This window comes from Taudactylus pleione, unplaced genomic scaffold (assembly GCF_031769625.1).
Source record: "Taudactylus pleione unplaced genomic scaffold, aTauple2 ptg000116l, whole genome shotgun sequence".
Taxonomy (NCBI): Eukaryota; Metazoa; Chordata; class Amphibia; order Anura; family Myobatrachidae; genus Taudactylus; species Taudactylus pleione.
In genome coordinates this window covers 3,981,578-3,997,040 of record NW_028284518.1, presented here as the reverse complement: position 1 = coordinate 3,997,040, position 15,463 = coordinate 3,981,578, and the positions used below count along the sequence as shown (strand labels likewise).

Here is a 15,463-nt window from a genome sequence, read left to right as displayed (position 1 = left end):
TCGCCATGCACCGAATGTCTGATTCACACCTTTTCACCCGAAGATGCATCTTAATCTCAAACGACAAACCACTTCATGAGACTGCAATGATTAATTTGATATGCAACACTTGTATATCTGTGCACGACTGCATCTGTTTACACAGTACAACGGAACTCGGCATGGAAAAAAAGCTGCGTCTGCTGCATCGTAGCACTTTGTATACAGATTCAGACTATGTTGCACACAGATATACCAATGTTGCATATCAAATTAATTCAGTGCAGTCTCATGAAGCGGTTTGTCACATCCGTTTGCGTCTGATGCATTTTTGGCCAATAAAGACACAAAAAAGATGCTCGCAGGGGACCTGTATGAAAACACATCTGTATAGCCTCCACATGAAAAAAAAGGATGTGCGCTAATATATTTATTAGCGCAATCCAGTTTCACACACTTTCCATCTTTTGTAAATATATATTTTTTTGCTGTAATTATTAGTAGATTTGTGCCAACAATTGCATTGTATTTTCATAAAGTGTTCTAAAATTGTGATTTAAATATCTTTGCTGTCTCATTTCCTGAAAACCTTTCCCAATGTGGCCTACTTTCCATTATTCATAGTTACATGCTCGTTACGTAAAAAGGGACATAATATTTTCACCAACAGTATATCAGGTGACCACAGTATTTTTTGTGTTATGTCTGTTTTGCTGGCATACAGTATTTTGTTTGTACAACTTCTAACATTTTTAGGCAGTATCCACAGTAGCGTAACAGAAGCCGATCATTTAGGCTGGCTTCAGTGAGAAGCATGAGTGTATAAATGATGATTGAGCATTAGTTTGCCGCTACCCTTATCTAGCCACACGTGAACAAGCTTTATATTTATTTCTAATCTGCATTTTATTTTGTCGATGACGAATGACTAAAAAAGTTGTTGATGCAACCCTTTGATCATTGCGGTTGAAAGCAGAGTGAGTATTTTTTTTATTAATCTCTGTTTACATAGCACCAGCATGTTACTATGCAGCACTTCACAGACTTAATTAATCATTTATATCCGTCTCTGACCTAGTGGAAATTCTCCACATAAACACGTTAACATTAACCTACCTTTAGAATTTTGGACTGCGGGATGAAGCAAAAGTGCCTGGAGAAAATCCATGCAAACACAAGGAGAACATACATACTCCAAATACGTAGTGCCCTGTTTAGAATAGGCCTCAGTGCTGCCACACAGCAATTCTAACTACTGTGCCACTTTGGGTAAAAGGGGTATATATACCACACTCACTACAGGTGGCTGTCAGGAACTGCTGTGCCAGGACAGGTGTCCTTCCTTTTATAAGTAGACAATGCAAAAGAGATAAAGGTACAGTGCTGCACAATGGGGTAAATCTGTGTGTGTACATACTATGTCAGTGACTATGTGTAACCCATGTCTTTGTAACAGACACAAGGTATGTAAGTAGCAGCCCTGCATCTCCTCCCCCCACATATTTGCCCCAACCCTCAGTACACCCCACCAGTTCCCTGTGTGCCAACGCACCCCCCCCCCAATCCCACCTGTGGTCAGCACACCAGTTGCTGTAAACATCAGTACAATTCTTCTTTGCACATACACCTGGTGTCTGTATTATATGAACAAACAAAGGTTACACACACTTACCCGCCTTACACACATTGACTTACACATTGTGCAGTGCGGTACCACTATCTCGTTAACTATACCACTTTGCTGTCATAGCTTTATATTTGGGGGGGGGGGATTTCAATAGATTTGTTTAGAGGGGGGTTGGTTGCTATTAAATCAACATTGCTGTTTGCCACCATAACATATTTTGCTATTTCACTGCATTCTTAAAATTCATCACTTATTTACTAATTTAAAAATGTGAGTCTTAGGGGCAGATTTATTTAACACTATTTTTCAGTATATGTCCCAAAAACACCCGGTTTCGAGGAGGGGGGGTACCCTGCAAATATTTAGGATCCCCCGGATTTAACATCTACGATATCTGACACTACCCCTCCATTTCTGGAGCTTGGCTTATGTGCTATTGTATCAGTCTTTCTTTCAGGCTATTGTATTATGGTTTCTTTCAGGGAGGGCTCCAGTACATCTCCATCACCCCCCACTGACATGCCCAGGTATTGCCAAGGACCCAAACCAAGAGGCAGAGTGATAGCATAAGCTGTCCCCTGATTCCAGGTCTTTTCCAGGAAGAGGCTGATACTAAATTAGCGAGAAATGTACATTTTCACCTTACGAGTTTAGGCGTAAAATATTTTTCACATCACCATTAAAGATGAGTGATAGTTATGCCTCTTAGAACTATATATTCTGAAAAAAGTTCACTACTAAGTATTAAAAAATTATTAGACATTAATTGAGACAGTATGCAAATTAACTACCTACCAATAGATTCTCTGTCACCTAAGGACATTTTGCTATGCCAAATATACAGGTTTTTATTTTGCTCAGTGGTGATGCCAGATGGTTTTTGTGAGGTGTGATTGATTTCTGCAGCATATTATTTTTGGATATGTGTGTGTGATCTGACTATCCTGACACGAATCCAGCAATTTTGTGAGGTTTTCTTCACAACTTTACTTTAACCGCAGTTAGTTGAGGTAAGGAAAGGAAATCCCTGGCATTTCTTATACCAGGCTACAGCTTGGTGTTTAATAAACCCAAAACTTAATTTCAATGATGGTTCTGAGAGACTTTGGCTAGTGGACAGTTGAATACACTTTATGTATTCCAGGGTATAGAAAAGCAAGCCTAGGTGCAAATTCTCTAGAGATTTCCTCTTATCCCTTCATAACATTTTATCGGTTCTTTAAAACTAATATAAAGATTTATGACTAGTAACAGTAGTCATTTTGTAATGGTCTTTTAAAATCTCTCATCAAAACACACTGTTAAGGTGCGTATCTACTACACGAGTGTAGAACGACTGTACGATTACAACATCGTAATCGTTCATCATCCAGTGCAGTGGATATTGTGCCCACACTGAACGATATGTCGTTCAGTGCAGGCACCCTCACTCATCCCCGAGCATGCACAACTTGTCGATTATTGCCAGTTTGGCCTGCATGTTCAAGCGATGACAGATGCCGGCAACGACCAGTGGGAGAGCGCATCGCTGGTTCATTGCTGGCATATTCACTGCACAATTAATGAACAATAACTATGTCATAATCGTTCAGTTTTTATCGTGTAGTGGATATGCACCTTTAGAATGTCGTAGAACACGATGCCAGTTGTTTTACCGAAGATGAACTGTTAGGAAAAGAGTGAAACAAATATCAAAAGGATAAATAACATAAGGGATGAAATCTTTCTGGGACAAATAGAAGATAAACATGTTGAAAAATGTTATTGTATGATAGTAAGCTAGAATGTAAACTCTCACTAGCAGGGCCCTCTTCCCTCATGTGCTTCTCCTTCACTTGATTATACTTTAATATACAACAGTACCCACCCTTGGTTGCCGACACCATGCTGCTTATCTAAGTGTTATGCAGCAATGTATTAATCATGTATCTGTCCTGCATTGTTTGTACTGTTAATAACTGTTTTCTTGTGTGCTCACTTGTTTCTGTACTGTGTAAGGCGCTGCAGAACCCTTGTGGCGCCATATAAATAAAGGATAATAATACTGGTAGGGGCACTAATTTTGCAAACATCTAGTTGTAACCAATGTGGGTTGTTAGCTGGTAAATTCAATCTTCTAAGAAGGCCACACTTACAGCGAGCATTGCTATTCCGTAACCTCCCTAGTGCAATAGATTTTCTTAATAATTATTATATGTTTTAAATTTTTTAACAATATCCATTCCAGATCACTCAGCTAAAAGAAAATAGACACTAATTTGAAGTCTTCTTTAAGAATAGTGTACGTACATGCTTACAGAAATTTGTCAGGAAAAAATCCTGCAGACATATTTTTCTTTTCCCATGTACACAGTGCAAGCAATTCAGTAACATTTACTATATTACCTGCATTAATATTATGTACTTATTGGGTACAGGTTAGTAAAATCTATTGATACCATTTGCTATTTCATATATTTTAGAAATTTGCTAAAAGAGAGGAGGGTGCAGAATACGATCTCTTTAAATCAGCAATATAGCTCACATTAAACTTATTGTACATATACTCAATAGTCTGCAACTTAAGCTCTACAGTTTGTGAGAATTCAATGGTAATTTGATTTACATCAACTACTCATCAGACTGCCACCTACTGGCTCCTATGATTTCACACGTTACAAACAGTCTGTTATCACTTGATTATTTTTTTTTTTTTTTGTGAGGATAAAAAAGGACCCCTTGTAAATGTATTTGCCCCTCTTGCAGTGTAACATGTTTTGTGCAGGTGCACAGCTGCTTAATCATTTTTGCATTACTCCTTATTTACTAAAGTGGGGGTTTTGCCCATAGCAACCAATCAGATTCTACTTACCATTTATCTAGCACCTTCTAGAAGATAATAGCTATAATCTGGTTATTATGGACAACAACTCAACTTCTATAAACCCACACTTTAGTAAATATACCCTATAGTGCAGGGATGGGGAACCTCAGGCCCGGGGGCCGCATAAGGCCCCCGCCATCACTTGGTCTGGCCCTCTGAGCTTTTTTCTGCTAGCCTCATCTGGCTAGCAGGGTGCCTAGGATGGCACCTGCAGCCACTGTACATGCAGCAGTACCGCCTGTAGCGTCCTTAGGAGGCTTCAGACGGTCACAATGCTGCCCTTACAGCTCACTGGAGCACCCGCAGGATGCTCCGAACATTGCTGTAATCACTGGCGATTGTGACCCCGCCCTGTGTGATGTCACATGGAGGGGGCATGGTCTGCACCAGGCCCACAAATAAAGTTATATGTATCAAAATGGCCCTCGGCAGAAAAAAAGGTTCCCCACCCCTGCTATAGTTTCTGTTGCCCTTCATTTGCAACTACTATGTTTCTCATTACAGATTTATAAAAATAAAAACAATTTAACTTTGTTAGAAATAAATAAAATTGAGACAATTATAAAACTGTGGCACTTATAATTTCTTTATTTGCTCTGAATATCACTTTGTTCAGTTGATCTGTGAACAGTTCAACCCTGATCACTGTGGTACAAAATCTTGTCATTTGTGTGGATGTAGGCCAGGAACCACTTTTACAAAATGTGCATTTGGAAAAACTAAAAATATTTTCTCTTACTTTTTCACAATATTAAATTTAAAATAACATTTTCTTGTGTCCAATAAAAAAAATCAACCTATTATTTTCTCTACAATTCTTTCTATAAATTTCTCTAAGATTTATTATTTTTATTTAGTGACATACTAGTGCTAATTCGTTATTTTACACTTGCTGATTCACACAACCAGCAGCTCCAATGTTTGGTTTATGTGGAGTTTAACTTACTGTAAATAAAAATGTGTTTAATAACCATGTTCTAGTTACTATAACCTTATTTGTTTAATGTATGTGTTTTATCTTCCCATATTTTGTCAACATCATTATTTCCACAAATGTGTGGTTTTGATTTTAACAATCAATACTTTTGCTTTATTGTAGATAAGATAGAGGAAGCACAAAAAAAGCTGTCTAGTCCGGAAGAGCCTCAAAAAGGTAATGTGTCTCCATTGTTTACATACAAACCTAGCATATGGCATGCAAGGCATTCATATTTGATGCACACACTCAAGTGTAGCACAACAGTTTGTATTCTAAGGTGATTTGTTAGCACAGGATGATAATCAGGTTATTGTTATGTTTTCTTGATTACGACTCACTGTGGATTGATTTAAGCTAGTTAAACTGTCGGTACCTGCATTCATATAGGTGCCCAATGGAAGAAACCTCAAGACCAATGGACTGGTAAAAGTTATGGTTTCCAAGATGGCACATTTTGAATACCACGGTCATACATGGTGCAAAGTGAAGTGCACAGCTTGTTGAACAGATGAACCTGGGAATACTAATTGTGCTAGGCATTTTACAAATCCAAAATATTGCAATACCCAGTGGTTACATCAGTTGTACCTGCTAACCACTAAGTTTTGATAGACGAGAACAAATTAACATTTTTACATTTGCTTTTTTAGTTTGTTTTGGTAAACCAATTTACGTTAATTTTTTTTTTGTATATTTCTGTTATTATTTTGGTCTTAAAACCCATATTTAATTACATGTATTGTTGAGTTTAGACTATATATACATTGATTTTTTTTCTCAAATATGTTTATTAAAGTTTTAGCTTACAACAGGACAATGAATGATATACAATATCAAATAATACAATTTTCACAACTTAAGTGAAAAGAGTAAATCCTCAATAGGAACTAGAACACACTATCAAAAGGGTATTTAAAGAAAATCAACTTTTGATCGTATTGTTTTAAATACAGCACAGACACAAGACCTAGATTTAGTGTCCTACGTACAAAGAATTATATGCAAAGAATAAACCTGAATAAAATGCGAGGAGGGAATAAGACATGAGGAAAGAAGGGGGAGGGGATTGAAAAACAGGTGTATATAGCCTAAAATTATCAAATATTTCCTCCAAAAATAACGGTCACTGAGAGAATGAGCTTAAAATGGAAAAATCTCTTTTAACAAATTATGAAGCATACAGTTCAGCGAGAGTCACATGGTTATATAGATATTTCTCCTTCATCCACTAGGGGACACTGGAGTCTCAGTACAGTGGGCTATAGATGTGGGATAACCAGGAGCTGGCAATTTAATAAATCTGAATAGTAGCTAGCTCTTCCCCCTTCTATACCCCCCTACAGGTCAGTCTTAATTTTGTGCCAAGGGAGCTGGTCACATACAAAGAGCTCTCTGCTAAAAATCAAGTATCTTCGATCAGCAAGAGGATCTGACAGGCAGCTCACTGCCCCTGCCTGTCTGCTTCATTAGAGCTGCTGAGGAGACCTCACCTCAGCTACTTGCGGTGTGCGCTGGGGTCTTCAGCTACAGAAACCACTGTCTCTGGGGGGTACCCAGATGCGCTGTGTGCGGCGCTCGTCGCGGCCCTCCATTAGCTCTGCCGCCGGCAGCCTTTGGCAGCAAGTAGGTTAGTGACTCCTGGCACCCTGAGTAGCACGGTAGCCAGGAGAAATGACAGGCGGACATTAAAAAGCAGCAACTGATACAGCGCTGAAAGGCGTCAGAATGGAGGGGGCGGAGCCTAACACGCAGTTCTGCTCCTGCCTCCCAGCTGCCACAGAGCTCCCAGAAGGCGGCTGGTGGCCACTTTAGAAGACACAGTCTGCTGACAAACGCAGAAGAGAGACCTGTCTGCCCAGATTGTGACTGCACAATGGGGTTAGACTTGTGAAGAGCAGGTTAGACTGTGTTTACACAGCGATTACAGCACAATATATTGTGTTACACAGCACTGGTCTCTGCATCAGCGCTGATTGGGCTGGGTTAATAGCATAATCTCCCTCTATGCCCTTAATCTCTTATTTCTAAACAGTCTCTCTGTGTGTGTTTGTGTCTATCACTACCTTTTCTGTGTGTGTGTGTGTGTGTGTGTGTGTGTGTGTGTGTGTGTGTGTGAACAGTGAATTGGTAGCTTGACTTCAAGGGGTCTAAGGCTGCACAAAATGCTTTCTCCTGTAAGAATTGTGCAGAGAAGTTTAAACAGGGACTATCATCCAGTTCCCTGTTGTGTGAGAAATGTGTTTCAGCATCCCCACAACACCTTATTTGGGCTGATCAAATTACATCAGTAATGTCTCAAATGTCTGCAGAGCTGGAAGCTTCTCGCAGGGAGAGAAAGCTTGAAAGATCTCAGAGGTCTGCCTTCTCTGAACCAGACTGGGCGCAGTCTTTAGCCAGGTCTGTAGAAGGGCTCACAAGGGTTATGTGAGCCCAGGTTCCTCCCGTGGCATTGTCCTCTAGTGTCCCTGCTAGGAGACTAATACCGAATCCCCTTATGTGGGATGATCCGGAAGAGGGCGACATGCCTGATACAGAGGAAGGGGAGGTACAGGACCCTATAGAGGAACAGGCGCCAGAGGAAGCGGAGCCTGTATCTCAGGGTGTAGAGGCGCTGATGGCAGCTATACGCCAGGTGTTATATGTTGAGGACATGGACCCTGTGGAAGTTAGGCCGTCTATCTTTACTAATAAACAAAGACTAGCAGCCTCCTTTCCAGTGTCTGAGGAATTGGAACAAGATCCTTACCTCAGCGTGGAAACACCCAGATAAAAAGTTTCATATCTCACGCAAACTTTTATCCTGCTATCCCTTTCCTGGAGAGAGCAGGAAATTATGTGAAGCACCTCCTTCAGTGGACCCTTCAGTGTCACGTCTGTCTATAAAGACACTGCTCCCTGTTCCAGGAGCAGTTTCTTTAAAGGAGTCTTTTGACAGGAGGTTAGAACTGCCTTAAAGTCTATATACACTATAGCGGGGGTGTCCCTTCAACCCGCATTAGTCAGCTGTTGGGTCAACAAGGCGTTGGAAGCATGGGCTACGCAGCTTGCTAAGGGCCTTAAGACTGGTGTTTCGGCGGAGGATCTGGTTCCTCTAGCAGAACAGATTGCAGAGTCTGCTTCTTTTCTTGGAGGGGCTTCAAAAGATATTTGTAGTCTTTCCTCTAGATCCTCGGCTTTGGCTGTCTCAGCCCGCAGGGACTTGTGGCAGAGACAATGGCAGCCGGATGCGGAATCCAAGAGAGCTGTGGAAGCACTTCCATTCACAGGGAAAGCTCTGTTTGGAACGGAACTGTATAAGTGGATATCTCAAGCCACAGGTGGTAAGTCCACTTATCTCCCATCTGCTGCTCCTCCTCCTTGGAAACCCTTTGCTGGACCATCCTTTCAGTCCTTTTGTATCCCAGGGAGATTCAGGGGTCGTGGAGCTCCCGCTATCTCCCGTGTTTCCAGAGGCAGGGGTAGAGCCACTGCATCCTCCTCCCAGCAGGATAAGTCTTCAGTTAAGCCTCCGGCATGACGCGCTCCCTTCTTTCCTGGGGGACCCCAGGGTGGGAGCTAGCCTTCACAATTTCAAAGAAGTTTGGCTCAAGTCTTGCCAGGACGCGTGAGTCCGGGACATCATTATTCAGGGGTTGAAGTTGGATTTTCAGATCCAACCTCCTCCTCGTTTTTTCACAACCGGTTTGCCGGCATCAGCGGACAAACTGGTTGTAATACAGGAAGCATAACTGTCTTCTTGAGTAATAGTGCATGTCCCTATCCATCAGCAGGGTCAAGGCTTTTATTCCAGCTTGTTTGTAGTTCCCAAGCCGGACAGCTCAGTGAGACCCATTCTGAACTTGAAATATCTCAATCCTTATTTGCGGACCTTCAAGTTCAAAGTGGAGTCCCTGCAGTCTGTCATTGCAGGGCTCGAGAGGGACGAGTTTCTCGTATCCTTGGACATAAAGGATGCCTATCTCCACATTCCCATTTGGCCTCCTCATCAGGCATTTCTTCGGTTCGCAGTGCGGGCCTCTCATTTTCAATTTCAGGCCTTACCTTTCGGTCTTTCATCAGCACCAAGAGTGTTCACGAAGGTCATGGCAGTAATGATGGCCCTTCTTCGGATTCAGGGGGTTACTATCGTCCCAGACTTGGACGACCTGCTTCTCAAGGCTCCGTTAGTCACTCAATTACTGCAGGACATTCGGGTAACACAGAGTCTTCTGTTACAACACGGATGGATCCTGAATTACCAAAAATCTCATCTACAGCCTACTCAGCGTCTGCCTTTCCTAGGGATGATTTTGGTCATGGTGGAACAAAGTATTTCTTCCGCAGGAAAAGGTTACCTCCATCCAACATATGGTGTGATTGACAATGCATCATCGCAGGGTGTCAGTACACCTGTGTATTCGCCTTCTGGGGAAGATGGGTGTGACCTTCGAGTCCATCCAATACGGGAGGTTCCATGCCTGTCCATTCCAGCTGGACCTCCTCTCTCAGTGGTCAGGGTCCCACCTTTTTCTTCACCAGCAAGTTCAACTGTCACCCAGGACTCGAACATCTCTCCTTTGGTGGCTGAATTCTTCTCACCTATTGGCAGGCAAGCGGTTTGCAATGTGGGAATGGATTCTCCTCATCACAGACGCCAGTCTGAGAGGATAGGGGGCAGTGACTCGGGGAAGACACTTTCAGGGCCGCTGGACTCGACTGGAGGCAGTACTGCCCATAAACATTCTGGAGCTAAGGGGCATGTTCTATGCTCTTCAGGTAGCACATCATCTGTTGAAGGGCCGTGCCATCAGAGTGCAGTCCGACAATGCAACGGCTGTGGCTTACATCAACAGACAAGGCGGCACCAAGAGTCGGTCCGCCATGAGAGAGGTAAGCCACATTCTTCTCCGGGCAGAGGAATATGCTGTAGCGATATCAGCAATTTTCATCCCAGGGGTAGAAAATTGGGAGGCCGGCTACCTCAGTCGACAAGACATTCATCCGGGAGAATGGATGCTCAATCCACAGGTGTTTCAACAACTGATTCAGCGTTGGGGTCTCCCTCAGGTAGATCTCATTGCGTCGAGGTTGTACCATCAACTGCCACTTGACTGCTCACGGACAAGAGATCCACAGGTGGTGGCAGTGGATGCTCTAACAACTTTTTGGCGGTTTCAGTTTGTTTACCTGTTTCCACCACTCCCACTTCTTCCTCGTCTGCTTGAAAGAATCAAACGATAAAGGGTAAAGGTTCTATTGGTGGCTCCAGATGGGCGTGGTATTCCAACCTACGTCTTCTACTGATAGACGACCCGTGGCCTCTTCCTCTGCAAGAAGATCTACTGCAACAGGGTCCGTTATTCTATCAGGACTTAAAACGACTTTGTTTGACGGCGTTACTGTTGAAAGGGCTATCTTAAGAAGAAAGGGTATCCCTTCCAGGGTGATTCCTACTATGTTAAGGGCTAGAAAGGAAGTTACCTCAAAGCACTATCATCGTATATGGAAGGCGTATGTCTCTTTGTGTGAACGCAAGGGTGCGCCACAGTCAGAATTCAAATTAGCCAGGCTGCTTCTTTTTCTACAGGCTGGTTTATCAGCAGGTCTTTGTCTGGGATCTTTGAAGGTTCAAATATCAGCTCTGTCAATTTTCTTTCAGAAGAAACTAGCATTATTGCCGGATGTCCAGACATTTCTACAAGGGGTTGTCAGGTTACAACCTCCGTTTGTACCTCCAACGGCCCCATGGGATTTGGATTTGGTCCTCTCTTTTCTCCAGTCTTCCCTATTTGAACCTTTACAGACTGACTGTGGAATTCAAATTTTTACCGTGGAAAGTGGTTCTCCTTTTGGCGCTCGCCTCTGCTAGGCGTGTGTCGGAGCTAGGCTTGCTTTCTTCTCGTCCGCCTTACCTCATTTTGCATGAGGATAGGGCAGAGCTGCGTACGCAGTTATCTTTTTTGCCTAAGGTAGTGTCTTCGTTTCACATCAACCAACCGATTCTGGTTCCGTTGTTTAAAGACAATTCTTCAACTTCCAGATCCCTAGACGTTGTCCGGGCTCTTGGATTTATGTTGATAGGACTGCATCCCTCCTGAAGTCGGATACGCTGTTTGTTCGATATGATATGGTGCGTCCGGGCTGGCCGGCTTCTAAGGCAGCTATTTCTAGATGGATTCGTCTGACACTCAGACAAGCCTCTCTGGCTGCATCAAAACAACCTCCTACTTCAATCACAGTGCATTCTATGCCCTCGGTGGGTACTTCGTGGGCGGCTGCCTGCGGTGTTTCCCTGACCCAGCTTTGTCGGGCGGCCACTTGGTCAGGCCGGCATACTTTTGCAAAGTCTTACCGTTTTGACACGTTTGCGGCATCTGCTTCACAGTATGGCCGTGCTGTTTTGCCGGGTTCTCAGTGCTCTCCCGCCCGGGATGTGACCTCTGGGACGTTCCCACTGTACTGAGACTCCAGTGTCCCCTAGTGGATGTAGGAGAAAACAGGATTTTGGTACTTACCGATAAATCCCTTTCTCCTATTCCACAGGGGACACTGGACGCCCACCCGGCGCTGTTCCACCTGCATTGGTTATTGTTCTTCCTGGTTTGGACAGTCGTTTTTCTTCAGGGCTTCCTTGATTTGTTTGCATATTTGCTTGTTTGTTCATGTATGTTCTAGCTTCTCTTCTTCTCTATTATTCTATTTTCCAGCTCTCCTCGGGCACAGTTTCTTAAGATTGACCTGTAGGGGGGTATAGAGGGGGAGGAGCTAGCTAATATTCAGATTTATTAAAGTGCCAGCTCCCGCTTATCCCACATCTATACCCCACTCTACTGAGACTCCAGTGTCACCTGTGGAATCGGAGAAAGGGATTTATCGGTAAGTACCATAATCCTGTTTTAAAGCTGTCTAAGAACCAATTAGTGGATTCAAAATATTTTAAGATGTGGTTCTGACTTTGCAGGATATGGCTATTTTGTTCCAAAATGTCTGTACAAATTTGCTTTCGATTTTCTTTCTGCTCGGCAGTAAGAAGCCTTTAAACCATCTTAGCACAAACTTTTGTCAAGTTAAGATCTTGATGCAAGACTTTCCTAACAGTGTCTTTGTTGATGTTTACCATAATTCGGATGCTGAGTTGATGGCCAGTTCGAACAATTTTCTCAGTTTGTTCCACATTTTCATTTGTTTTTGATGTGCAAGTCCTTCATGAATGTTCATCATCTTTCTAGATTCTCATGACAGTCACTAAATATATAATACAATCTGCCCCGTAAGCCTCAGTTAGCATACGGAAAGATTTGATGGGCGTTTTGATCAATTTAACTAAAGTTAACACGTGGCTCTACTTTTGAATTAAGCATTTACACGGCGCACTGGAAACACACAACTTCTTCGAAGGCTGTGTGACAGCAAATTATCTGTGTGATAGGGGTGAAACTTGAAAAACCATTTTTGGGATATTCCAAGGTAAATGTTCCCCTCACTCCCTTTTAACTCATGCAGTATTGTATATATTTTACAAGTACAGTCTTGTTTAATAGCCACACCTTGTATGAATATTAATAAGATCCTTGAATAAATATCTAGTGCGATAAGTGAGGTAATAAAGGATAATGTGAAAGTAAGGGGTAAGACGTTTGATGAGGTGACATAGCAGGAGGCAGTGATTTGAATATAGTGATGTAGATACATATAAAAGCACAAAATATGTTCAGTAGGTTTAAGGTCACTAAAGGATCTAATTTGGCCACCTGGATCAAAAACAACTTTACTGAGTAGAATACCTTTTGAACATCATAAGGAGAACATTTTATTATATAGAACTGGTGAAAAGGAGGGGTTGCAACAGATAGGATATATGGGATATATAACCAATTCTGTTTCAATTTACAATTAATGGATATCCAAGCCAAATAGGTATCTTTTAAAAAGATCGTCTGTGAGATCAAAGAGTGGAAGTAAGGTTTTTGGTGTATGTTTAGAGAGCACTAGATGAAAATGGGGTAAAAAACAGCTTTGGTCCCCAAGGTACTCTAACAGTCCAGGCTTTAAGCATATCCATGCTTAACCACAGGTGCCTTAATTAGTACCTCAGGCAATTTTATTTAACCACCTGTGCTCAACTATGAATATCTCTAAAACCTGAACTCTTGGGGTGCATTGAGTAGGGACATAACTAGGGTGGTGCAGACCCGTGCCTTCTGGCCTCCCCTATCTCTTCCCTTGCCGTTCCCCATGCCCCTTTTTCAGGTGCACTATCTTATGTCCCTATTTAAAAAATGCGGGGGGTAGGCGTAGTTAAGCTAGAGCAACATTAGGTTTCCCATTACTCCACAAAAATTTTGAGAAAGTCTTATGCAGTGTGTTAATCTCCGCTTTGCTCATAGTGATTGGTAACATTTGCATCGCATATGAAATTTTAGGAAAAATAATACTCTTTAGTACTGCAACTCTACCTAATAATGATAAGGACAAAGAGGTTCACATGGTGAGCATCCTCGGTATGGATTGTAACAAACAGAAAAAAAATGTACAGTATAAAGTGCCTCTAAGTTACAAGGGAGGTAAATCCCTAAATATTTGAGTTCAGCTCATGTGAAGTAAAACGAAGAGAGGGCAGGTAAAGATATAAAATCACAAGAATCAGTGTGAGGTAAGTATTCCGACTTGGCTGCATTGACACAATATCCCGCAAGAGAGCCAAACTGTGCAATTATCCTGAGCACCTCAGAAACAGACAACAGCATATCATCAGCAAATAAAGCTATCTTACTCCGCCTACCTCGATCCCCCGGAACCCAAAAGATTGGTGTTAGGCTACAGCCAGTGGCTCTAGACTAATCACAAACAACAATGGGGAAAGGGGCAGCCTTGTCTTGTACCATATTGACTATATATTGACTGTATATTGAGATATAGCTATTACAAGAGATCTGGTAAGTAGAATTGGTATTTGACTGAATTGAGAAACGCAACAAAGTAATCAGTGAATCCAAACCTACAAAAGATCAAATAAATCATCCCAGGAGACCAGGTCAAATGCCTTTTCAGCATCTAACGACAATATCACATTTAGGACCTGGTCTCCTGTGGGTCTAAGCCATTGAGCTGCAGAAAGGAGTCTGTCTATGTTGACCACGGAGTGTCTACCCCGTATTAACCCAGTTTGATCCCCATGGATCACTGAAGGCAAAACCAGCTTTAACCTGTCACAAGCCACTTTGGAGGTCCGCTGGGGGGTCCAGGACTTACCTGTCCGGGCACTTTGGTGGGGGAGCAGGCTGCTGGCTGTTAGCGCGTTTAGCGGCTGGGTCCCTGAGAGGCAGCGCTGGGTCTCTGACATGTTTGAGCTGCTGTAGTCTGCACTGACGCTGCCAGGCGCTTTGATTTGGCCGCATGTCAGGAAGGAGCCAATCCAGTCTGAATGATTCTCAATGGGCTCTAACAGCCAATCCAGATCCAGCTTTGAGTACTTAAGGGCTTCCTGTGAGTCCTCAGGTTGCCAATGCAACGTATTTCACAGCTAGTCTGTGTGCTAGTTCTCTGTGCTCCTTTGTCTCGTGTTGCCTCCAGTGTTCCAGTTGCATTACCTACTTGGAGAATTTGTTTCCTAGTGCCACTGCCAGTGTTCTGCCCGTCTCAGTTCTGGTGATCTAAACGCTACCTGCGCTACGCTACAGAGCCTCCTCCACCAGCATTCCCAGTCAGCACCATTACGAGGTTCTCATACCGCAGCGTCTCTGGAGTTGTGCTCTGAATACCCAGTGGGTTTAAGCTTTTCCTTTTTTCTTGGATCTCCGCCCTCCGCATCATCCTGCAAGGCAGACACATTCATGAGCAAGTACTCCCTTTGTCCAGCCTCGTTCCAATATCAGGAAACTGCTTACAAGGACTTCCCTGCACCCAGTCCAGGTCCACTTCCCACTTCGGACGTGACCTATCCTGTCCACCAGAACCTTTGTAATTTTTTTATAATCCGTGTTAAGCTGTGAAATTGGCCTATAAAATCCTGTATTTTTGCCCAGTTTTGGAAGAA

At 42.8% G+C, this 15,463-nt stretch overlaps 1 protein-coding gene across 1 annotated transcript in view; it reads left to right on the top strand.

The window, feature by feature from the left end:
• Positions 1–15,463, top strand: part of HIVEP1 (HIVEP zinc finger 1) — a 176,750-nt gene that overhangs the window by 79,184 nt on the left and 82,103 nt on the right. Inside the window, exon 3 of the mRNA XM_088471630.1 lies at positions 5,569–5,622. Within this exon, the coding sequence (XP_088327756.1) occupies positions 5,569–5,622 (54 nt within the window). The remainder of the gene's footprint in view (positions 1–5,568; positions 5,623–15,463) is intronic.